Source organism: Sus scrofa, chromosome 6 (assembly GCF_054392235.1).
Source record: "Sus scrofa isolate SSC_HxYL_T2T_F1_AM1 chromosome 6, Sscrofa_HxYL_maternal_Yorkshire_Landrace_v2.0, whole genome shotgun sequence".
Lineage (NCBI taxonomy): Eukaryota > Metazoa > Chordata > Mammalia > Artiodactyla > Suidae > Sus > Sus scrofa.
The window spans coordinates 146,417,098-146,443,629 of record NC_139388.1 but is presented as its reverse complement, the minus strand read 5'-3'; the positions used below and the strand labels follow the sequence as shown (position 1 = coordinate 146,443,629).

Here is a 26,532-nt window from a genome sequence, read left to right as displayed (position 1 = left end):
CCCCGGATGGGGCTGTGATCCCACCTGGATTATTGCTTGGCCTGTGGCTTCTCAGTGCTGATGGGTAAGGCCAGATTCTCCCAAAATGGCCACCTCTAAAGGAATACACGCCAGTGAATACTCCTGAGACCTTTGCCTCCAGCGTCCTTCCCCCACAACAAGCCACAGTCACCACCTGTTTTCCCCAGAGATCCTCCAAGAACTGCAGTCAGGTCCAACCCAGACTCCCATAGAGCCTCCACCCTGCCCTGGGACCCAAGGCACATGAAAGTCCATGTGCACCTTTCAAGAATGGGGTCTCCATTTCCCCAGGTCCTGTAGAGCTCCTGTGCACAAGCCCCACTGGCCTTCAATGCCAGATGCTCTGAGGGCTTTTTCTCCCAATCCCAAATCCCCAGGCATGGAGAACTAACATGGGCCTCAGAACTCTCACTCCTGTAGGTGAGTCTCTGTGATAGTTACTTTCCAGTCTGTGGGCTTCCCACCCAGTGGGTATGGGGTTGCTTATATTGGAAAATCACTACTCCTACCATCTTGATGCGGCCTCTTCTTTGTCTTCTGGAGTAGGATATCTTTTTGAAAGTTTCCAGTCCATTTGGTTGAAGGTTGTTTAGCATTTGGTTGTGATTCTGTTGTTTTTATGAGAGAAGGTGAGCTTCAGTCCTTCTATTCCACTGTCTTAATCCCTTCAGTGATAATTCTTAAGGGACTGTAGAAGGAATATACAAAATAGCCATAATAGGAGAAAATCCGTGATAAGGATAGAAACCATACATATCTAACTAGGGCTGCAAAACATTTAAAGCAGTGATTCCCCTTCCGAGCTTGGCAATAAATCAATATTATTTCTCCAAAATTTTTCAAGTAAAAATTAATTTTGTCACCCCAATTTTTAAAATAAAGATGTAGGCAAAAAAATTTAATGATTAAGAAATGTTCAAAATAAATAACAAGGCATAATTGCTTTTCCTCCAAAAATGGCTCTTCATGGAGGTGCTAAGCAGAAACCACTGACTTATGCAAATCAACTTGCAATTTCATGCACTCCTTGTACAGCTGTCCAATTCATGTACACCACATCCAGAATGTAGGATGCTTTGGTATCAAAGTGTTGTTTCCAAACTATAAATACATTAGTGTTCTAAGGTCACATTTATTCTTCCTCCAATAAGGCAAGAAAAATGCAAAGATAAATGTCATTAATTGCTCCAGACATTTCCCTCTAGAGAAATGCAAGCTATAAACATCAATACTGCATTCTACTAATAGCATCAAGCACTGGCTTAAAGTATCATTAATTTTACATTTGTAAGAAGGTTTGCAAATGTATACCTTACATTTTACTGAAAGGGTCAATCAATAGGTCCTCCTTTCTGCTTTCATTCTAAATAGCAATACAAAAATGTGGTAGATGTGGAAGTGGAAATATACACTTCTCCATATATGTAACAGAACGTAATGCTGTATAACAAAGTACCTGGAAGTTACATTCTAAACATTTTCGAGATAGCATTTTTCAGGTTAGGGTTTTTTTTTTTTTTTTAATTGCTTTTTAAGTAGATTGTTTTTAAATCTCTTTTGCTGGATCAACCAAGGCAAAACTATAACAAGTTCTTGTGTAATTGGATAACTTGAAAATTTTTTTTAAAATGGTCCTTCCATTTTTCAACCTGTTTTTTTGATCATTTATATCGCTTTTCTGGTTGGGATTGTGTTGTTTCTTTTCCCCGTGTGATGACAACTTTGAAAAAGGATTGTAGTTCCTTTTAATAATTCTCCCCCCCATTATGTTGATTTACTGTTATGGGAATATAGTGAGATGTCAAGGAATGTTGGCATTCACAGGGAAGTAATAATGTTGACTTAGCTCCAGTTTTAGATTTTAGTTTTCTAACCAAACATGGAAACTCATGAGGTTCTTTGAATCACAAAGACTCTCACAGTAAGAATTCTTAACCTGTGTCTATAAATTTAAAAGACATCTCTAGACAGACTTCAGGAGGGCTGCAAAAACTCTGACATTGTAAAAAAAAAAAAATTAGCTGTGCTTTTTGTGAGCAGGGGATCCAAACCTTTTACCAGATTATCAGAGTGGTCCCTGACCCCACAGTGACTAAGAACCAGTGTTCTACCAGGTTCTTCTAGTTAAATATAAATTTAAAAATCTAAATTTTAAAAGGCCTCAAGTGGTGGTAATGGTTTCAGAATTATTTTCTTCCAATGTTCTTTTCAAAATTAGATTCAAACATCCTTGTATGTGATATTCAAATCTTTTTGAAAAGATTGCATAAGAATATTAGGTATAAGCACCACTTATCCATAGACCTTTCTTACTTTGCCTCAGAAATTTACAGTAGATTAATGAATACCTTTGTTCTAATTTTAATTTTTGGTCAGATTTGTGGTTTAAGTTTTTAAACTTCCCATCCCATACAAAACAGAGTTTAAAGTTCACTCAGAGATCGTAACTTGAACTGTTAGCAAAAATGAATGGTAATAGCTCTATACCTAAGGTCCTGCAGACTGGAATGAACTCAGAAAGGCACAGGCTGATACAGAGATATTTGCCTCCAGTTTGATTGCTCTTGGATAAAAATTATGTCTCAGATTAAATAAAGCTGCTGCAAATCTGTTACACAGGCCAGACATGCAGAAATCCTATTAAAGACAGAGTTTGTTAAGTTAGTTGTCTCTTACTAAGGTACCTCATCTGGAAATGTGAATTTAATTAAGGAAAATTATAGAAGATTTTTAAAGGTCCTGGGAGAAATGGACTGTCTTTAGATATCCCTTTGAGAGGCATATAATCCTAGGGCCTCTTATCAAGAACAAAATAGGGATTGAAGGCATCAATAGAAAGATGATACTTTCTAAGAAATTGTACCTCTTCATTTGTGAATAGGTTTATGTGATTATAGAAGAGGATCACGGCCCATGGTGATCCAGGCATTGTTGTAGCAGTAGTGCCACATTTTTGTGCAGTCAGACACAAACTGGCATCCTGGTACATGCTAACCTTGGGAAATACCAGAATGGTGGCTGTCAGGACCAAGATCCCACAAATGGTCTTGTCCTACAAATCCTCAGGCACTTAACTTCCTCTTGGTGGCTATGGCCCTTCCACAAAGCAGAGGTTCTCAACTAGGGGCAAATATGCCCTCCACAGTGCATTTGGCAAAGTCTGGGGATATTTCTGATTGTCACACCTAGAGAGATATTACAGGGTAGCTGTTTAACAGCCTACAATATACAGAACAACCACCCCACAACAAAGAATTATCTGGCCCAAGGTGTCAATACTTCCAAGGTTGAGAAATCCTACTTTTAGGCCAAGCTACTTTTGCCTTCTCTGCTAAATTGTAGAAATATGCTCTATTCAGACCCACGTTTTTTTACAGGGCCACTAGAATTTAGTCAGTTTAAACGCCTTGAAAATTGTAATGCTTTAGGCAGAGGGAAGTGAAAAAAATATCCTAAAATGTGCCCTCCCTACCTTCCTGGTTAACACCAACTCCTTTCTCCAAAATGCAGATTAAATGTCACCTCCTACAGCAATCAGTTTCCTATTTTAGCATCACCTCCCCCATATATTCTCATAGTACCACAGGCTTACCCCAGAGCAGCTCTATTCAAATTACTTCCCATTTCCTTACTAGATTATAAATTCATTGAAAGCTAGGTTTGTTTGTTGTTGTTGCTTTTTAAAATCCTTATATCCTAGTCCCTACTGGAATAATTAGCACAGAATATGTACACAATAAACAAATGTAAAGGAAAAGAAAAAGCCTAGAATACTGGCTTGGATTCTGAGTACCCGCCCTCCAAACTAGATTTACTCAAGACTATTTTAGGGGAGCACAACAGTCCCCAAGATATCTAAGGACACCTGACTCCCAGCGTTGTAGTAGAAATTTCTGACCTACCAGAAGATAGCCATAACGATGTTTACCTCAAATACTGCAAAACAAAGACTACAGAGATCATAAGATCTGGTTGGGGGTCTACTACAGAGCTCTCCCTGAATGCCTTTTTTTTTTTGTTCTTTTTTTGTTTGTTTTTTGGTTTTTTTAAGGAGGAGGAAGGAGGGCAAGCTTGGCATGCTTTTAAGGAGCTTGGCTTTGCAGTCTATATTCTACAGAACTTCTCCCTTCACTGAAGAAGGAAGAGGTAGAGTGAGCTGAGCGAGCACATGGGACAGGGTCATGGGGTAGCCCAACATTCATCTCTACTGGTAGTCAGTTCACACCGATTCCCAGGTACACGTCTGCTAAAGGGGCTGACCACAAATAAGGTCAATCCTTATGCTGACTGCCTATAGATTATACTCAAATCCACAAGAAAGTGGCAGAACTAAGCTTAGAATAATTTATAAATATGCTTTTGTATTAAAAACAAAAAAAATCTAGGATTATAACATGAGCAGGTATCATGTTGAAAAGCATACCTCAAGTTTATAGCAAATCAATGATCATTTGTACTGTATGGGATTATGGAATAGAAGAGAAAATGATTTAACATTACAGATAGGATGACACTATTACATTACATTGTGCTGTTATTTTGATAAAGCACATCAAATAGTTCAGTAAAATACTTAATACAATTGTAAGTAAAACATTCCTGATATGAGTTGGCATCAGGAAAGAAAGACAGGGACATTTCAGAATATTCAACTTTATTTTCCATTGACAAACACAACATAAATAACATACATTTATTAAATATACACACTAGCTACGACTTGAATGCCATCAAAATTCTGATGAACTTTTCATAGTTTTATATCCTTTGTCTCTGCAACATTGAATACTACTCTTTAAAACATACTGGAAGATATATTTAAACACACTTAAGATAACTCCCAGAAAAACTATACATAGAAGTGACAAAATCACACCTTCCCACTTAACCAAGTGTATAGGATGGAATGCTAAAAAGGAAAGGTGGGAAAACATACACTTTCTATACTGAGCTTTACATCATTGATTAAAGTACCAATGATTTCAGTTCTTACTTAGATACATTATGAAAATAATATATTCATTTGTTGTAAACAGATCAACATAATCAGTGCCTATTTCTAATTTGTTTGCTTAAAGAAATGCTCAATTCCATGCTACTTTCACAAACTCATTTTAGAAAAGAAAAGGAAGAAGGTGAAACATTTCATATACATACAGGAGGACTGGGAGGAAAAAGAGTTTAGCAGTCAGCAATGGCTTGAGTGAACTTAACATTTGCTCTTAGAGAAAAGAACACGGGCTTCTCCTGGCTCTGTCCTACTGATGCTCAGGTGTGTAAAGATCAAGGTGGCTGCCTCCTCTCTTTGCTTCTGTGAAACGGCCTAAAAGGATGAAGAATCTTAACAAGTTGGGAATACATAGGTTCCCTTTTACGTCTTTTTGTTTTCCATCCCACCCTCTGTGACTATTCCACATGAATGTCCTTTCAAAAGCTGAAAGAGCAATGAAGTGCATCAGTAAGTCAAACGCATTTCCCCTGCTTAACATTACAGCTTTGATTTCTACAGAAACTGAAAACCATAGAAACAAGCAATTTTCAAATAGCTATCAAAGTCTGGTAATTGGCTAGCTTTGGGCAAGATATTTGATCCACTTTAATTAAAAAGCCAAAGTATTCTAATTCTAAAGCAATTGACAAAAGAATTTTAAGAGCTGCTCTAAATAACTAGAGAGATGGCATCATCTGCAAAATGCTCAAAAAGCCCAAAAAGGCTAATTTGTATCTCATGGTGGTCTCTTTCCTTTTTATCTTTACTCCCATAATAAAATTATTTCATCAAAGCAGACATTAAAAAACAGACTCAGATCTGTTTCATGTATTAGGACATTAGCATATTAGAAATGTGAAACCATTCTCTCCCTTAAAAACAATCCCAGCTTCACCAATAGTAAATATTTCTTTTACTTTCTCTCTGTGAGAAAATGAATAACAGGTTGGAGGCAAGGGGGCTGGGGGAAATGTTCTTAATGAGGAAATACATAATTCAGTAGATATTTGAGTTGCTTATGATTTGAAACTGATTGATGTATACCTTCTGAAAATAATTTTTTTTTTTTTGCTTTTTTAGGGCCACACCCAAGGCATATGGAGGTTCCCAGAATAGGAATCTAATAGGAGCTGTAGCCACTTGCCTACACCACAGCCACAGCAACACCAGATCCAAGCCACATCTGCGACCTACACCACAGCTCATGGCAATGCCAGATCCCTAACCCACTGAGCAAGGCCAGGGATTGAACTGGCAACCTCATGGTTCCTAGTCAGATTCATTTCTGCTGCGCCAGGACAGGAACTCCTGAAAATAATTTTCATCCTCAATAAAGAAACTGTCTGATTTACAAATGAATGAATATGGCATATGTGTGATTGAACTGCATTTCTTTTTTAAAAAATTTTATTATAGTTGATTTATAATGTTCTGTTGATTTCTGCCGTGTGAACTGTATTTCTAGATAGTCAAAATGTACTTGGCTTGTGGTATCACAATGCAGTTGTTTACAACTCAATTTGTATAAATTTTGTCTTTAAATCGAACCCTCATTTTAGAAATTATAAAATAGAAACTATATAAAATAAAAATTCTGCGCTCTTTCATTACTTTTTCTTTTAAGAGTAGAGAACAAGGGTGATTGAGAAAGGATATATAAAGTAGCACGTTTTGAAGATATATTTCCATCTGAATTAAAAACTAATTATTGACCTCATTTGGAAAAAAAAAATGCCTTAATTCTAGACTTGTTGAGGTCTTTCATAGATATGTATAGTTTCAGTTTTTCCTTTATCACTTTGAGAACAAAGTTACCCTACACTATTCTTTTTACTTTCTTCAGTTTTATTCAAGGTAGACTCAATCCAAAAAACAAAGTGGGGGGGTGGGGGGGCATTCATGGAAGGCATGTGAAAAATTTTAGTTAACAATATACTATGAATCATTATAAAATTAAAACATTTTGGGTGAGAGTAATCCAGGGGAAAATGAACTTTCTCATGAAATTAGTACCTATCTAAATGATACCAATATAATGGAGTTTTAATTTTTGAATTTTCCCTAATTCTGTTTTATTCTTCATATGTAATCACCATCTGTTAGTTGCCATAGAATTCTCAACTAATAGCAGCTGCTTAACAAATGTGCATGTGAGTTTTAGATCAATTTTCAAATTTTGTACTTGACTCCATGTTAGGAAACATTACAGATATGTGTCACCTCTTAATAGCAATGTATTGCAAATTAGAAAACAGTCTTATGGATTCAGCTAAAGTATTAAATATTCTTCATTTTTAAAATGATAATCTCATTCATCAAAAATTCTTTTCATTTATTTAGACCTCAATTTTAGCACATTTGAGACATATACAGTCACAAAAGCAGCAAGAAAGAAGCATCTCTGAAGATTTGGCATGATTGGTGAGCTAAACTTGGTACAGAGGTAAACCATGGAAATTTTTATTATTCTATATTAAGCTTTTAATATGTTTATAGTAATACTCTGCAGTCTCTCTAAGTCACTCATCATCTAGTAACTATATTTTAAGAGAAGCTTTGGGGGCTAAAGCATGAAAAGAAGTAGGCAACAAATGTGCCTGAAATTTCAAAGAACAAAATTTTTCTATTTCTTGTAGCTAACTTAATCCCAAAACAAAAGAACTATGATTTCTGATATGCAGAAGATTGCAAGAAGATGACTAACTTGGGGTCAAAACCCAACAAAAACTATAGAATATTAAATAAGTAAAAGGCCTAACTCACTTGAAAATCTAATCTTAGAATACTTGCACAGATGGAGCACACCTGATTAAAATACTGTTTTGTCAGAGGTTTTACTTTGCCTATTACTCAATGCCATGTGGTCAGTGTCTTTTATAGTAAACTTTTACATGAGCTTCTACAATTTTATTCCATAACATGGTCAAGAGATCTTTTATATAATAAAGCAGTGTTAAGTATATATGTATGCTTTTAATTCATAATCATTTAAATCTGGCACGATTAAATGCTTATGCTGACTTAAAAATAACTTGATGCATAGCATCAGGTAAACATGGTAAATCTTGGAATAACACACTGTTTCTTCAACTTAGAGTATTTTAAAGATACCCACTATACTTATTTTATTTGAAAAGTAAATTTTTACTGGATGACATGTTAGCATTCTCTTCTATGACGAAACATAGCTGTATAAATTCACTGCTTGAAAAATAAGGACTGCTTTGTAAAGTCTAGGATAGCTGATTTTACATATATTTCTACAATGCATTCACTCACTTCTTTCTATTTGCTTTACTAGGCCTCTATTTGTCTTAATCAATACTGAGAAGTTTTTGTAAGTGTCATAATTTATGCCTGCATTTTTCTCCTGCTTAAATATGTGCTAAATATTTGAGAGTGAACTTAAAGGCCAATGAATTCAACTTGGAAACAAACATACTCTTCTGCAGTGACTTTAGATGTTCACTTCCTCGCCACATCTAGGGCCTCTGAACAGCTGGTGCTTCCTTGCCACATCTAGGGCCTCTGAACAGCTGGTCTGAAATCTAACCTCAATTATCATCCAAAGGCTGATAGTATTTAGGACTTACTTCTTATCAGGTTTTTCATGTACTGACACATGCCCCCCTAGATAACAAAACTCACATGCCGATTGCATAATTCTTCCTTTTCTATCTCTTTTTCAAGCTTGTTCAAAAACTGTCACTATCTGCTTCTACCATGTATCCCTGGGCAGACATTTATTTTACAGTTAAGTGTGAGTTTTAGACTGTTTCATCTTTATGTATTTGTGGGGTTTGATGAAAAGTAATATTTCTTTGACAGTAATTTCCATTACTACTTGGGAGTATCAGTCTCTTAAATTATTAACACAAATAAAGCACTTTTTTATATGGCAATATGACAGTGCACATTTGAAGATAAATTTGTATTTCTGTAAATAAACAAGCAGAGATCTTTCACTTGATCAGCTTGCTGGTCTATAATGGCATGAAGCACTTCAAACATATGGTGAGAACTTACTGATGCGTGTTGGTTTTTGGCAGCCTCATTCATTGAACAAATAGTCATCAAACACTTTCTACATCTCTATCCCAGTGCTGTTCTAGGTGCTGGAAGAAATAACCCAATCAAGCTCACACCACTCAAATCCACACTGCATGTGAGTCTATCTGATTGTAACCTAGGCTCAGCAGACCACACGCAACAGGTAAAGCCTCTTCATGATAAGGTCATTTAAGTGCAGTAGTTTTGTCTCATCCTCCATGAGGTGACCTGTGAGATAATCCAATTCTACAGCATAGAGAACTTTTGTAATGGGGTTTAGTAGAGGTTGTTTATCACCGTTTTTTCTAAAACCTAGACTAGTGGAACCACTATGAATTACATAAGCACTCCCAGCAGATCTTGCCGGGCTCACTCAGTTTGACATGGTCTTTTGAATCAATTCTTCATGAGTGACCTAGGCCAGTATACATATTAATCTCATAGATAGTTTTCATTTCTTAAAATTAATTCTTTCCAAAATGCCTAATGAATACACACAAAAATGTAGTTACTATAAAGGAGTACGCATAAATCTCGAGGTTTTTTTTAATCTAGGAAAGCAATAAAAGAACATGCAAATTAAAATCTTCATGAGAAAACATTAACTAGTTTGCAAGATGGGTGTTGTAAAGAGAGCATAAAATGAAGAATATTTTACATGGGTCTAATTTGGAAGATTGTTCTGCTTGTTGGGAGTTTTTTTTTTTTTTTTTAAGTGTAATTCTCAAAACTTAATGTAGTGACCTCCTTGTGCCAAAAAGATATCAGGCTTAGCTATCAAGATTTGTATACATGTAGACCATAAGAGAAATATCTTAATAATAAATATTTAGATAGCGCCACTTTGAGGAAAAGGTAGAGAAAGGGCTGTGGGGGGTCAAGAGTATTAATTTTCTTATCCCAAAAATAGGCCAAGCTATGGAAAGTCTTTATGGAAGCTTCAAAATATTTACTGGTCTTAGAATCAGAGTTAGTATTTAAATATTCAAAAGACTGAAGAGAATACTCTTGCTGGGGAAATCAGGGAAGATAATTGTCCAGAGTGCTGATAGTTAGTGCTCAAATCATTCCTTAAATAACATTTTGAAAAATCACTTCACTGACTCTCAAGCACAGTTTCATGGTGTGTCAGAATTTAAAATGTCATCAAAAGTTAGAACATTTAGCAATTTGTATAGTCCCAAATTCTGTCATATTTGAAATGAATGGAATTGACCCTTATCTGGACAATGAGTAAACCTAATTACCAACACAACCAAAACTTCAATTTTGTAAGGTTAGCAGCTAATTTATATATTGAGGAATTTTTAAATAACATTTGTACCAATGAATATTATGGATACACTACACATTTTTTTTTATCCTAACTCAACTTTTTAAAAAATGTAAGGGGAATAAGAGTGACAGAGAGAAAGAGAGAGTAAAAAAAGAACTAGGTTTTGAGCAAAAACAAACTGTTGCCTTGTCTTCAATGATCTGTGTGTTAAATTCCCCATGTACTTAGTATACTATTAACTATCCCCACCTGGCCCCCACCACAGACCAAGATCATTTATAGAAAAATGTTTTCAGCTCATAAAGAATCACATATTTAGCTACAAATGGCACAGATCCCAAAACACTACACTGTTATAAATGTATTTTCCTTTGTGTTTCAGTAATTTGGGCGCATAGGGGATTATCTATGCTTCTGAGACCATGTAGCCTTACATCAAAAATTCAACTTCAATGCATAAACAGTGGCATGCCAGAGATGCCTAAATTCACAGTAAGGTTTAGGGCTATCTGTTGCCAAAAGCTGTGAACATGCAAGTTAAGTGTTCTCTTTCATGCTTCTGTCTGTGTTATTTCATGGGATAATGAAATAGTCTGCACTTTCTGTCCATTTTTAGAGCAGCTGCAGACAGCATTTGCTACCTGGCAAAACTTTTGAAGGAGGATCTTTCTTAGCAGCAGATAAACCCAGGGATCCAAGATCTGGTTCAGTGAAGCCAGGCGAACGGCTATTAAGAAGAAGTTGCACTCGTTCTGCTTTTCTGTGTACACCTTGCAGTACTCAACTGATGTCTGATTGAAGATCGTTTTCAACATCATTATCTAAGAAAAAGGGAAAATTATTATTCCAAAGATTAATAAAGTCGTATGTACCTCCCCTACACAGTACATAGTTAGTGTAAAATAAATTAGTTGTTGGATTGAAATGATTAATTCAAGCAACATTTATACTCACAGAACACACCCCTGAATTATATATGTCTATGTATTTTCCCACATTTTTGTCTATTCAGTATGATTTTTTTATAAATACATATTCTTAGGCTCTTTCTTGGTCCTTGGGATTGAAGAAGCTGGAAAAATAACACATCTCAAAATTAGCCAAAGTCATCAGTCTTGCTGCTGAAAACACCAGTACGTTGACACCTCAGTGAGGGTCAATACTTCAACAAAACCAAAAGATATTTAATCTTCAATGGTTATAACTGAAAAAAATTACTGAAGAAAAAATAGTAAGAAAGGGGAAAATAATAGTAATATTTTTATGATTATTACTGTCATCAGCATTTTCTGATGCCTGTCAAGTTGTTCATATGCATTTAATAAACAATATAAGATAAATATTACTGCCATCAGCATTTTCTGATGCCTGTATCAAGTTGTTCCTATGCATTTAATAAACAATATAAGATAAATATTACTGCCATCAGCATTTTCTGATGCCTGTATCAAGTTGTTCCTATGCATTTAATAAACAATATAAGATAAATATTACTGCCATCAGCATTTTCTGATGCCTGTATCAAGTTGTTCCTATGCATTTAATAAACAATATAAGATAAATATTATTGTCATCTCCCTTTTACAGTTGCAGAAACCAAGGTTTAGTGATGTAAAACGGCTGAGCCAGACTTAAACTCAAGTTCACTAACATATGACAGAGAGCATTTTACATTGTTTTGGTCTCTCCCTTCTCACTGAACACACACTAGAATGTAAACTCCATGAATGCAGGATTTGGGACCACATATATTTTTTTCCACACTGTATATGCCTCATATCTAGACTAATATTAAGCAGAGAGTGTTCAATAAATACTTGTGAATGAATATATGAATATATGAAAATATGTGAATATATGACATACATACCATACACAATATAAATATATTTATATTTGAATGAATAAACATGTTTGATTTCCACAGAAGAGAAATAAAGTGAAATTCATATGCATCCAAAAAGATATTCAAGCTATTAGTCATCAGAGAAATGCATAGTATGACAAAGTAAGAAAACAGTTTATACCCACTAGTTTGACAAAAATGAAATGTGACTTTCCCAAATGTTAGTGAGGATGTGGAGCAACGTGGACTTCACATACTACCTGCAGGAGTGTGAGAAGGAGCAACCCACTGGAAGACAGCCAGGCACCATCTCATCTGCTACCTCGCAGAAGCCCCCCTCCCAAGAATACACTGCCCTGAATTCCTGCACCAGCAGCTGTGTGTATGACGTTTCATTACAGCATTGTTCATAATAGCGCCGCCCCCCCAAAAAAGGCAGGAACAACCCAAACATGGGATCACATTCACAAGCCAAGAAAGGTACTGACTTTATTACTGGCTCTTCAATTGTTCTCTCTAGATGAGCACAGCTCCTAAGCACTTGAAATGTGGTTGGAAAAAATTGAGATGTTGGGATTATACAATGAAGTGATAACTTTTATATAGTGTGTCAAATAAACTATAATATTAAAATGAACATAACTTGTTTCCTGTTACTTTTTTAAAAATGACACTCCTAGAAAATTTAAAATGATGTATGTGGCTTGCACTGTGGCTCACAATACATTTCTCAGGAACCCAAAGTGTCTCTAAGCCTCGTATTTCTTTGGATGTTCTATCCTCAGGTCACACATCTTAAATTGAAGGGGCCCCAATGTCCCTGAGCAGCCCACACACCCGAACTACAAACCTACTATCACAACAACCGCGCTTTCTTTCTTTCTTTCGTCTTTTTGCCTTTTCTAGGGCCGCTCCCGTGGCATATGGAGGTTCCCAGGCTAGGGGTCTAGTCGGAGCTGTAGCCGCTGGCCTACACCAGAGCCACAGGAACTTGGGATCCCAGTCGAATCTGCCACCTACACCACAGCTCACGGCAATGCCAGATCCTAAACCCACTAAGCAAGGTCAGGGATCAAACCTGCAACCTCATGGTTCCTAGTTGGATTCGTTAATCACTGAGCCAAGACGGGAACTCCAGCACTTTCTTTTTTGAACAATTACCCTGACTCGACACATCACAGTCACCTTTGAATCCTCCTTTGCTTCGTCCTCTGCAATTCCATTTGCTCTTGTTTCAGTCTTATCCTAGTTCAGCTCCTCCTCTCTTCTGAATTGTAGTAAGAACAGACACCCAACGGTGCAAATAAATGTCAGGACAACCCAGAAGTGGCCTGCTAAACCCCAGCTCTGATCAGATCCTCACCAGCTATAAAAACGTCAACTCGGTCTTACTGGACAGAGTTGAATCACAGGTTATTCTTAAACTAATCACTGGAAAAGGGGATGGAAATTTCCAGATTTGGCTAATAGGACAAATCCATTTTCTGAGGCTTACCCCATGATTCTTAACCAAATTATCACCTAACACCTGAAAAAAATAATGGCTCTATAAACAAATAGAAGAGAAAAATGGGGAGGCATATATTCTGACCCTAATTTCTTTCAAGGAAAATTTTTTAAAGGGATTTATTCAATAAAAGAAAAAAAAAAAACACAGCTGGGCATATAAGTAAATGTTCAGCAAAGCATTATCTATTTTAATAAGAAACCGCAAATACATGAATCTCTAGTATCAGAAGTAAAGTTTAACAAAATGTGGCCTGTTTACATAATAATATATATAATAAGGTGAAAAGAACAAAATCTAGGATAGTATCATGTATATAAAGTTATATTGTTATTACAATTAAATTAATAAAATATATAGACTTATGGAAGACAATGGAGTTATTTCTATTAAATTATTTAAACATTTTTATGTACATAAAAATATTTCAAACAACTAGGGAAAGTCTTTTGTTTAAAGGGAATTGATGATTGTTCCCTTCATTAATAAAATTGAATTATTATACACCAAATTTAAGAAAAATAAATATATTTACATTATTATTTTTTTTTCCTTTTTATGGCTATACCTGTGGCATATGGAAGTTCCCAGGCCAGGGGTTGAATTGGAGTTGCAGCTGTGGCCTATGTGCCACAGCCACATCAATGCCAGATCCTTAACCCACTGAGCCAGGCCAGGGATCAAACCCACCTGCTTACAGAGACAACATCAGGTCCTTAACCTGCTGAGACACAATGGAGACTCCCACATTAGCATCTTCTCATGCTGGCTCAGAGTCCCATGAACTGAACACTCCCTACCACTGTTGTAGGCAGAATGGTACCCCAAGGACATCCACGTCTCAGTCCTTGCAACCTGTGAATATGTTATCACATGTGACAAAAAGGACTTTGCAGATGGGTCTAATATTAAGGGCCTCAAGATGAGGAGATTCTTCTGAATTATCTGGGTGGGCTCAATGTAATCACATGGGTCCTTAAAGTCTGAGAACTTTCTCAGCTGTGAGAGAGGTATGTCCACAAAAGACTGGCCAGAGAGAGGCAATGTTACTGGTTTTGAAGATGAGGGAAGAGGGCCAGGAGTTAAAGAATTTTAGACGACCTTTACAAATTGAAAAAAGTAAAGAAATGAGTCTGATTCTTCTTTAGAGCTTCCAGAAAGTAAAGTAGGACATCCTGATACTAGCCCAGTGAGATCCATATCAGCCTTTTAACCTACAGAACTGTAAGATACATTTGATTGTTTTAAGCCACCAAGTTTATAGGAATATGTTAAAGAACCACCGTAGAAAACTAGTTTACCCACAGAGTGTGCTCTCAGCAAATGTTGAAAGGGGATGGAAGGCACGAACTTGAAAACGATTTATTCTCCCTCACAGATAAAACACCCTAGCAAGGTTGCTTACTTTGCTCACTTTCTTAGGAAAGTTTCTTTTTTGGAATAGAAATAAAGTAAAAGTAAACTTCATCATGACGCCTTCTAAATGAACACGGTTTCTAAATGCGTAACATGTAAAAATGAATTCTCTTTATTCTAGTGAGATCAATTAGATCTCAGTGTGTTTGACTAAAAGGTATAAAACTATATTTTCAATTCAGTTGCCCTTGAGAAAAATACTTGCTTATTAATTCCTTTGTCTTCTTTTCTAATTTTTCTTTTTGTCTTTTTAGGGCCACACCCATGGCATATGGAGGTTCCCAGGCTAGGGGTCCAATCGGAGCTGCAGCTGTTATCCACAGCTACAGCCACAGCAATGCCAAATCCGAGCCGCATCTGTGACCTACACCACAGCTCCCGGCAATGCTGGATCCTTAAACCACTGAGCAAGGCCAGGGATCGAACCTCCGTCCTCATGGATGTTAGTCAGATTCCTTTCTACTGAGCCTTGATGGGAATTCCTCCTTCGTCTTCTTTTTACAAACTCTTGGCTCTTTCAGTCCCTCACCTAATCTAATATTCGATCACTTACCATCTTTTAGGAAGTGTCCTGAGCCTCATCTAGAATGATACAAAAACTCACTTAAGTGACATTTTCATTTTCTTTCATAAAGTCTTGAATTTATCCAACTTTTTTATACTCAGAAAAATTCACAAAATTACTTATTAAAATGGGATTTCAGTCATTTTATACAGGCCTCCTTGATTATTTTTAAAATTAATTTTTATGAGGCTAATCATTTCACATTATTTTTATTAGGCTAATATAGGTTTCATATGCCTTACATTGGTGAGTCCACTGCAATTTCCCTTAATTTCCTATTGACAATGCAATGATTATGAAATTATGAAACCAAGCTCTGTAAGCAATAGCTGGCACATGGGGATAGACACTCTAGCTTTTCCCAGAACTCATGAGATGTGCAATATGAAGATAATTGGAATTAGGGGCAGTGAGCATGATATTGTCATTTCTAAATGGCGGCAGAGATGGAAGTACAACTCCTAATTCCTTGTCTAATTTTAATCATAAATGCAAGAGAGCATTCATGAAAAGAGCAGGGAAATGGATCTTCCAGAAACTTCCAGAAGAGAATGCAACTCCGTGGACACCTCGATATTAGATGTCCTACATTAGACATTCTCCTATTTAAGGAGTTAAACAGTGATTACAAATTTGCAAACATTTTTTTAAACGATTAGACTTCGGGAGAAAACCTTTGGCATCAATATGTAGATTTCTGCTAGAATTAATTATTCCCTTTGGTCCCATCCTACTCCTGATACAAAGAAGAAGGGACAAACAAAAACCAAGATGTTTGGCCACCGCAGAGGCTTTTTTTTTTTTTTTTTTTTTTTTTTTTAGAAAACACACTGCACAATTGCTCCTTCTAAATAGCTTTAATGATCTGGTCCAGGGAGCCATGAGACCAGTTTTGGTTGAACAGAGCAGCTGCTCTGCCAGCATCTTCCCCAGGCTCCGTGTGCCTCTCCTGTTCCTCTTGTCTCTCCCCTGATTATCAGCAGGAATACAGAGTTCTCTTTGTACCCGTGATAGCCAGGAACATAACTACATCAGTAAACCCTACATTCTCCATTCCTGCTTAGTGTTAGGGGCAATTAATTTTCTCCATCCTAAAGTTAAAAAAAAAAAAAAAAAAAGATTTGTCCCTTCCCCCTTGATAATGATCTTTTAAATGTGCAAAACACTAACCAGGGAGACTGTTTTCAATATTCTGCATTTGAATTCAATTTTGCTGCAGTGGGATTTATAACCACACCATTTAGAAACCTTCAGTACTTTACTTCTTGGTTTAAAAATGCCCTGGGGCTATGAACTACATGTAACTATTGAAGATGATAAATGAGAAAACCAGAAAAAATAATTTGTGGGGAGAGAATAAAATTTGTACTTTCCCTTAGACTCCATTACATGGCTTTTCTGCATTTCCAGTTTATTCCCAGTATTAGTGTGAAAAGAACGTTCCTGACAGCCATTTTTTATCTATGATGTTTTGTTTTCTATAATCCCCTGTTGTCAGGCTATGGGAGAATAACCTGCTCTATCGGAAACTCCCTATATAGTTTGATAAATGTGCTACACTAAAGTACACTGAAACTAGTCTGGGCCCTTTAAACCACTTAATTACTTAATTTGAAGGACTTTCATGGGAAGAAGCTTCACTGGAGGTTTAAGAAACAATTGTCATCTTTCCAGTCTGATTACAACTCTGTTCTAGGGTTGCCAAATCATCTCAGCATTCTAGATTTTGTTTCAGGCTTCTCCTGCCTTATCTAATCTGAAAGCTTTGAAAATAAACAGTCCATACACGCTTTAAAAAACTAACTACAAGTTGCATAATTTCTTCTTTACTAATACACAGTTTTATTAAATTCTTCCAAACAACAATGGACCAAGAATCAGAAGTAAATTCTACTGCTGGCACTGCCACCATTTATGACTTTAAGCAAGTCATTCACTCTCTGTGCCTTATTAAATTTACTGGTAAACCATGGGGCTGGACTGCATAGTCTCTTATATTTACTACTACTAAGGCTATATTTTTTTCTGATGAATTCTGGGGCAAAGCTAGAAAGTGAATAAAGGTTTAATCTGAAAAAGAAAAGAAACTGAAAGGATAAAAGGTGTGAAACCAAAGACAAAACTCCTCTGCAGGAAAACCCCAAATGTCTTGGTAAATGGAGGAGAGAGGAAAACTACAGTTAGAAAGTGCACATTGTAAGATGACAAAGGCCAAGATTCAGGAAGCTTTATGGGGGATATTTTAGAAGTTGCAGACCAAGGCAAACACACTGATCGAGAGTTAAAGATCTGCCATAAATCTGACTCAACCCTTCTTCTAGTTTAGGGACCAGTTACCTAACTTGAATTTTAATTTCTCCTCTTCTCTAAAATGTGATTAATACATGCTTACTGAATAGCTTCTCCATCTAGTAATATAGTTGCAAAAATTAGAATGAGACAAAGGATGATTATCTTCGATTTACACAGCATGCCTCTCCCCAAGCCCCAGGCTACTGCACTATGGCATAGGCTTCTAGAACAGAATGCTTTGAGGTCCAGAGAGAGAGCAGGGGCGTTTAGGGAAATAATGCAAAGAAATGAATGTACTGTCTACACATCTGCCTTCCTTAAATTTCTACCTAAGAATCACTAAAAAAAACCCTTCAAACTTGCCCTTTAAATGTTTGATAATGCAGAACGATTATCCAGTCACTACACAGGGGAACTCAGCATTGTAAAGAAGCCTGCAGCCTGCCACCACATTAGTTGGTACCTAGAAATTACTCTCTCCTCTCAATTAGTATGAAATGTAAAATCTGTGTGGCTCAGTATAGCTTGGTAAGTATGTTATGGCTAGATAAATATTTATTCCTCTACTAGAATAGTACAAAAATGTCAGTAGCTAAGTATTCAAATTCTGGTTGAAAGAGGGAAGGCAAAATCTACTCTAAAAATATTCATTCCTTGGATTATAGATGATGGATTAGATTTGTGATAATGTATGTCAGAAGAGGTATCTTGGTAATATTTCAAACTTTTATATCTCAGGTGTCAAGAGAAAGCCTAGACAACATGTCTTTGTCAAGGTTTAAAGAAAATTAATCTTTGAAAATATTTAGAGTTAAGATAGACTTTTTTTCTGCTAAAATAGTTTAATTTACATTCAAAATGCTCAATCCTACTATCTTATACTCAGGAAACCAGAGTATTAGAGGCAATAAAGAGTGGCTAAATAGTTAAGGAAGGAATCAGAGATGCAGGCTAAGTTTTGTGTGCTGGAATAGTCTCCTTAATATAAAAGAAAATTAAAAAACATAAATGGCCAGCAAAGGACACTGTTCAAATTATGGGAAATTATCAATATGTAGAATACATAGTATGCAATATGCAAAATATATATATTCATTCCAATGTTGCATTTAAAATCATGTTTTGGGGGTTCCTGTTGGGGCATAGCAGAAATGAATCTGACTAGGAACCATGAGGTTATGGGTTCGATCCCTGGCCTTGCTCAGCGGGTTAAGGATTCAGTGTTGCCGTGAGCTGTGGTGTAGGTTGCAGATGAGGCTCAGATCTGATGTTGCTGCGGCTGTGGTGTAGGTCCACAGCTGTAGCTCCAATTGGACCCCTAGCCTGGGAGCCTCCATATGCTGCAGGTGCGGCCCTAAAAAGAAAAAAAAAAGGGAAAAAAAATCATGTTTTTCAAGAATATTTAATAACATGAAGGATATGAAAAGTGAAAACATTTTTATTACATAACATAATCCAATTTAAAAAAACAACTCTGTGTATGTATATAGGAAAATACTAGAAGAAGTTACCAATGAGTAGGAAATTAGGCTGATTTCTATTTTCTTCTCTATGTTTCTTTGTTTTCCAAATTCTCCACAACAAATGCATTATTTTCATACTTAGTAAAGAAGCATTAATTTATCTGATATTTGAAAGCTTAGGTATAAAAAATATATATATAATTTATTAGCAAAATGTTAGTGTCACAGTCCATCCTAGAAGAATCATGTGGTCATTTTAGCTTGAAATCTTAGGTAGTTGATGTGTGCATAATTAAACAACTAATCAGTAAACAGTCTGGCACTCCACGATGGGCCAAAACATTTAACTTAATAGAAAAATTCAGTATGGCCTATTAAAGGGAATGTGACATTTAGTGGTCAATTATTGGTCTCTGTGATTCATGGACAGTAAGCCATGACAGGCAAAAGAATTCCTTCCTGTGCTATAGTAGTACAATGCAGGCTAATGACTGGTTCAAATCTGATATGATAACCTTGTATTGAACTTTGTTTCATGTCAAAACAACGCTCTTTTTAGATCTACGCTATGAGAAGGTGTTACCTCATAGGGGGATCCAAACAGACGCAACTGGTATCACAGATGGAAACTGGGTGAATATAGGCACATTGGGATCTCTTTTTGAATTCATGGCCCCCCAACCTCCTTATCTCATTAGCTCAGTGCTCTCTCATTCTCTCTCTCACACACACACACTCACCACAGTGGCTTTACACATTTTCTACTGTCCTGATTCACATCACAGAATAAATAAGCTGTTTTCATCTTCTTAGGACCAAGTTCAGCATCTGCAGCCAACCTTTCCTCTTGGTCAAACAGGAGAGGAGTCCGGTCTCCTAGCTAAGACCAACCTTCCATCTGTGCTCTGGATCCTATCCATCAGGAATGTTAGAGGCCTTATTTCCTCCTTTCTCTTTTATCGTTAACTTTTGTCTTAATCCCATTGTCATTTTAACATAACTATATTCCTCCTACTTTGAGAAGATAAAACCTTCTGTGCAATCCTCACCTTCCTATATATACTGATCCAGAAGTTATAGTTGAACTTCTCCAAAGAGTTATATATTCTGTTTATCTTCAAATTTATTCCTAAACCTGCTCTATCCTGACCTGAGTGCCCACAGATCCTCCAGAAGGGCTCTTTCAAAGTCCGCCAGAAAGAATATGAAATCTACTGGACACTTACCAGTCTTTCTTAAAACATTCTATTCCCTAAGATTCAAGTTGCCAAATATTCAGGTTGCCATTTACCAAATATTCCCAAATATTCAAATTGCCATTTGTTCTGATTTTCTTACTAATTTTCCTGGTACTTCTCCGAGTGTTCCTTTGCACTCTCCTTTATGCATCCTGAAAATGCTAGTATTTTGAAGTCTTATCATATAACGGGAGGGAGCCTCTATGCATGAATTCATTGGGTTCCCTCTTTAACCCAAACAACTTCAAAACCCATCTATGTGCTATATAGGCTGTTCCTTTTCTCTGAGCTCCAAATTGATTGATTTGGCTGCCTAAAGCACAGCTATATCTATATATCTTACATCAGACTCTCAGCAGGTTCAAACTGAAATCATTATCTTCTTCAAAGTTGCTTCTCCACTAATCTTCCCTATTTCAGTAAACCCAGTTCCCCAAAACAGAAACTAAAGAGTTATCCTTGGTTCATCTTGATTTATTGCTCTCTCCATCTAGCTGTTTCTCTCCCATTCCGCCTCATCAGTCTTATTTCTTACATCCAATCAACCACAAATTCACCCATTAACTTCCTGATATTATTCAATCTATCGCCTCTTTCATGTCCACTAACACTGAAGCTAAATTCAGACCAGCATCATCTCTTGTCTGGAAATCACTAAAGCTAAACAGAAAAAAAGGAAAAAAATGTAAAATGAAGATAAATTAAGAGACCTCTAAGACAACATCAAGCATCCTAGCATTCATATGATAAAGGTCCCAGAAGGAGGAGTGCAGGAGCGAGACAGAGAACTTATTTAAGAAATAATGGCTGAATGTTTCCCTAAACTTGAAAAGGAAGAAGATACTCAGGTGCAAAAACCAAAGCGTCTCAAATAAGATTAAGTCACAGCTCCACACCATGACACATTATAATTAAAAGAGGAAAAACTAAAGAAAAGGACAGAATCTTAAAAGCAGGAAGAGAAAAGCAGCCAGTTATGTACAAGAAAACTCCCACAAGACCATCAGCTGACTTTCTGGCAGAAAATTTGCAGGCCAGAGGTAGTGGCATGATATATTGAAAAAATACAGGAAAAGGGGTTCCCGTCGTGGCTCAGTGGTTAACAAATCTGACTAGGAACCATGAGGTTGCGGGTTCAATCCCTGGCCTCACTCAGTGGGTTAAGGATCCAGTGTTGCCGTGAGCTGTGGTGTAGGTCAAAGATGCAGCTCAGATCCCGCATTGCTGTGGCTCTGGCATAGACCGGCAGCTACAGCTCCAATTAGACCCCAAGCCTGGGAACCTCCATATGCTGTGGGAGCGGCCCTAGAAAAGGCAAAAAGACCAAAAACAAACAAACAAACAAACAAACAAAAACAGGAAAAAACCTACAACCAAGAATACATCACCCTGAAAGGATATCATTCAGATTTGAAAGAGAAATAAAAAGTTTTACAGACAAGCAAAAGCTAAAAGAGTTCAGTACCACTAAACTGGCTTCACAAGAAACAATAAAGGGACTTCTCTAAGCAGAAAAGAAAAAAACACATTTAGAAACATGAAAATTACAAAAGGAAATATCTGATTGATAAAGGCAAACATACAGTAAAGGTAGTAGAAGAGTTACTTATAAAGGAAGCAGGAAGGTTAAAAGACAAAAGTAGTAAAATCACCTACTCCCACAATAAGTAGTTAAGGTATAAACAAAACAAAAAGATGCAAAATAAGATGTCAAAAACACTAAAAGTGGTAGAGAGCAGTAAAAGTACAGGGCTGTTAAAATATATTTGAACTGAAGAACATTTAAAATACTTAAAATAATCATATATATATTATATATAGATACACACAAAAAGAGAGACAGGAATCTAAACATAATATTAAAGGCAGTTATCAAATAACAACAGAAGAGAGCCAAAGAAGAAGAAAGAAAGAAAAAAAAAAAAACTACAAAAATGACCATAAGACAATTAACAAAAAATGGTAGTAGGTATATACCTGTAAATAATTACTTTAAATGTAAATGGACTCAATGCTCTAATCAAAGACACAGAAACAAGACCTATACATATCACTTCAGATCTGAAGACACACAGACTGAAAGTGAGGGGATGGAAAAAGGTATCCCATGAAAACGGAAACAAAAAGAAATGTGAGATGACAATACTATATATAAGACATATACAATATTTATATAAGACAAAATAGACTTTAAAACAAAGACTGTACTAAGAGGCATAGAAGAACATTCCATAACTATAAGAGGATCAATCTTAGAAGAACATATGACAATTGAAAATATATATGCACCCACCATAAGGAGCACCTAAATACATAGAGCATATATTAGCCAACATAGAGACAGAAATTGACAGTAACACAATAATGGTAGCGAACTTTTAACACCCCATTTACATCAGTGGACAAGTTAGTCAGAATAGCAGTAAGGAAACACCGGCCTTAAATGGCACATTATATTAGATTGACTTAATAGATAAATATAGAACATTCCATCTAAAAGCAGCAGAATACACATTCTTTTCAAGTGCACATGGAAGAATCTCCAGGATAGATTCCATGCCAGCCACAAAACAAGTCTCAATACATTTAGGAAAAGTGAAATCATACCAACCGTCTTTCCTAACAACAGAATGAGACTAGAAATTAACTAAAAGATGCAAAAAACACTTGGAGGCTAAACAACATGCTACTAAATAACCTATTCAAAGAGGAAAAATTAAGAAGAAGAATCAGAGGAAATTAAAATACCTAGAGACAAATGAAAATAGAAACACAGCAATCCAAAAATCTGTGGGACACAGTAACATTGTAAATCAACTATACTTTAATTAAAAATAAGAAAAAAAAACAGTAGAAAACAGATTCATAGATACAGAGAACAAATGGGTGGTTGTTAGAAGGGAGGTATTGGGGGGGGTCCAAAATAGGTATAGGGGATTTAGGGGTGCAAATCTCTAGTTAGATAATAAATAGCCATAGGGATGTAAAGTACATTATAAGGGAAAACATTATAATAACTTTGTACAAGACAGATAGTTACTAATGTATGCAAATGTCAAATCATTATGTAGTACACCTGAAACTAACATAATATTGTATTTCAACCATATTTCAAAAAAATAAATAAAAATCAGATTTTTCTATAAAAACACAGGAAAAAACACTGAATCTTATAAGGAAGAATTTCTGTTGTGTATTTAACATTTTTTTCCAAAAGTATAGGTCAAGAGAAAAAACAAAAGATGGTAGGCATATCAATAGCCTTTAATAAGAATACTTACCATCAAATTTATAATACATAGAAAGAAAAAAAAATTATTTATCTATTTATTTTCTTTTTAGGGCCGCACTCAAGGCATATGGAGATTCCCAGGATAGGGATCCAATCAGAGCTGTAGCTGACAACCTACACCAACCTATGCCACAGCAACAGCAACGCGGAATCTGAGCCGAGTTTGCGATCTACACCACAGCTCACAGTAACATCGGATCCTTAACCCACTGAGCAAGGCCAGGGATCCAACCTGTGTCTTCATGGATACTAGTCAGGTTTGTTAACCGCTGAACCAGGAGAGAAACTCCAAAAAGTCCTTTTATTGCTACAAAAGTGTTACATATGGTTCTAATGTCCTTGACTGTAGAGTTCTTGCCCACAAACATGAAACCATATCTGATGCCTATATGATAATAAATATTTAAAACACGGCTCAGAGTCTAATGGATAACACATCAAAAACAGTGTAATTTACTCACAAAATTCCCTGCCAATGTTAAGTTCTAGTCAGTATTAGCATAAAAACTTCCTGACATTATATCACTTTCCTTTTTCCAACACAGAACACTTCCTCATAAAATTTACCTGCTTTCTTTACAGTTAACTCACTATGTTGACTGCAAATAGGGACTGAGTAATTGTGCAACGCCAGATCCACAACTTGAGGGGAATAAAGGGTCACAGAGGGGCATCAGTTTTGCTTTGACATTAAGAAGAACTTCCTATGATTTCCTGATCATGACAGAAGCTCAGCCTCCAATGCCTCAACCTTTTTAAAGAGAACTGTGTGAACCAAGCTTAACTTGCCTTTTTATTGTTTGGCTTTTGTGAAGGAGCAAAGCGGCAACCAAACATTTCTGGTGACCCTCCTTTTGGGTTTCCAAGAAGCAGCACTGAAGATGTTGATTCCTGCAAACCACTCACCTGCTAGCTTTGCTGTTTTAACAGATATGGAGATACACTGCAACCTGATATATAGGAAGTACTATGCGAGTATTAGTTGTCATTGGGTTTGGGATTATTATTCAGATTTAAGTATAAGAAAAGGAAGCATAAAAGATGCCCTCAGTGACACCACCTAACTAGTATGTGAATTCCAATGAGGAAAAATGTGGCTATGATACATGGCAGAATGGCAACTTGCCATGTCCAGTAGAGGCACAAGCCCCCTTTTAACCCCATCATCCACTATGGTTTATGTATCAACTTTGGAACGCACTTTACAATCACTCTTCCCCTTCAGGCACTATGTAGATTGCAGGTGACACCATCAAGTACCACACGATATTTACATTACAAATGATAAACTTTATTTTTCAGAATGCTCTTCCAAAAAAAATCCTGCTTTCCAAAAATCCTGCTTTTAAAAAATCACATAAATTATGGTTAGCACTTACAATTTTTTCCAGGTTTGAGCAAGTTTGAAGAAGATTAAATTCACGTTATATATAATGTAGAAAAATGGAAACTTGTAACCTGTTCACCTTCTATGCTTTCTCCCCCTTAGGCTGCTTTTGTCTCATCTGTTGATTTAGTTGGATTCATACCATTTGGTCCAACAGCAAAATAAATAAAGGAACCAGAATTAAGAAAACCTGAGGAAGGAATCTATTTTTCCCATGACTCAAATGCCAGGCTTATATAAGAACTATAGGCTTCTATGGAAGATAAACAGATCCCAACACCTGAATCCATTAGCTCTCTCTCTCCTTAATGTGTAAGTTCCATGAGAGGAATTTTTATTGCAGTATTAGTTTCCCAGGGAAAATCTTATAAAATTAATAGGAGTAATTATAAAAGTATTCCTATTACTACTTTAGATATTTTTATTGATTTCATTTTAAAACCTATATTTAATGTAAATATCTTCAGGAACGGTTTTGCAGGAATTAGTAAATAGATGTTATCGGAGCTTGGCTCCCATCTCATTGAACCAGAACAACTTTGTTTTTATCTGTTTCTCTAAAGACATTTTTTTGGAAATAGTTTCCCTAGATAAAACAATTGGAAAATCATTGGTTTAAGGCAACTTTGTCCAAAAGAAAATAATTCAAGCCACAAATGTGAGCCACATGTATGCTTTAAGTTTTATAGTTAACCACATCTTTAAAAAGTAAAAAGAAACATGTAGAATTGATTTTAATAATTTTTATTAAAATATAGTTGGTTTACACTGTTGTTAGTTTAATCATAACTAAAAAACTAATCAGTTTTTAATTTACCAAATATATCTGAAACATTATTTCAACACTGTAATCAAAATAAAAATGATCAATGAGATATTCTTTTTGTATGTAATCTTCAAAACCTCATGTGTATTCTACACATATCCCAATTTGGAGTAATCACAGGTCAAGTGTACAATAACCAACTGCTAGTGCTTTATACTTTTTGACGACCATCCACCTATATTTTCTCAATTAAACTGCATAGATATCATCACTATATTGTACATTATTGGTTGCCTACTCAACATCCTTTCTCCTATCTCCCCTTCTCACCAGCATATCCCCTGGAGCCTAAGTGCTTCACGGTCTACTCCATTCCTAGCTACAGGAAGTATCTGGATCAAAGATGATGATATGACTCTATAC

At 36.1% G+C, this 26,532-nt stretch overlaps 1 protein-coding gene across 9 annotated transcripts in view; it reads right to left on the bottom strand.

Moving 5' to 3' along the window:
• Nucleotides 1-26,532, bottom strand: part of PTGER3 (prostaglandin E receptor 3) — a 202,707-nt gene that overhangs the window by 155,523 nt on the left and 20,652 nt on the right. For 6 of the 9 annotated variants that reach the window (XM_005656131.4, XM_084958579.1, XM_084958580.1 and 3 more), the window contains exon 2: nucleotides 10,979-11,158. The exons of 1 other annotated variant lie outside the window; for it this stretch is intronic. In XM_005656131.4, the coding sequence (XP_005656188.3) occupies nucleotides 10,979-11,158 (180 nt within the window). 9 annotated transcript variants of the gene reach the window in all.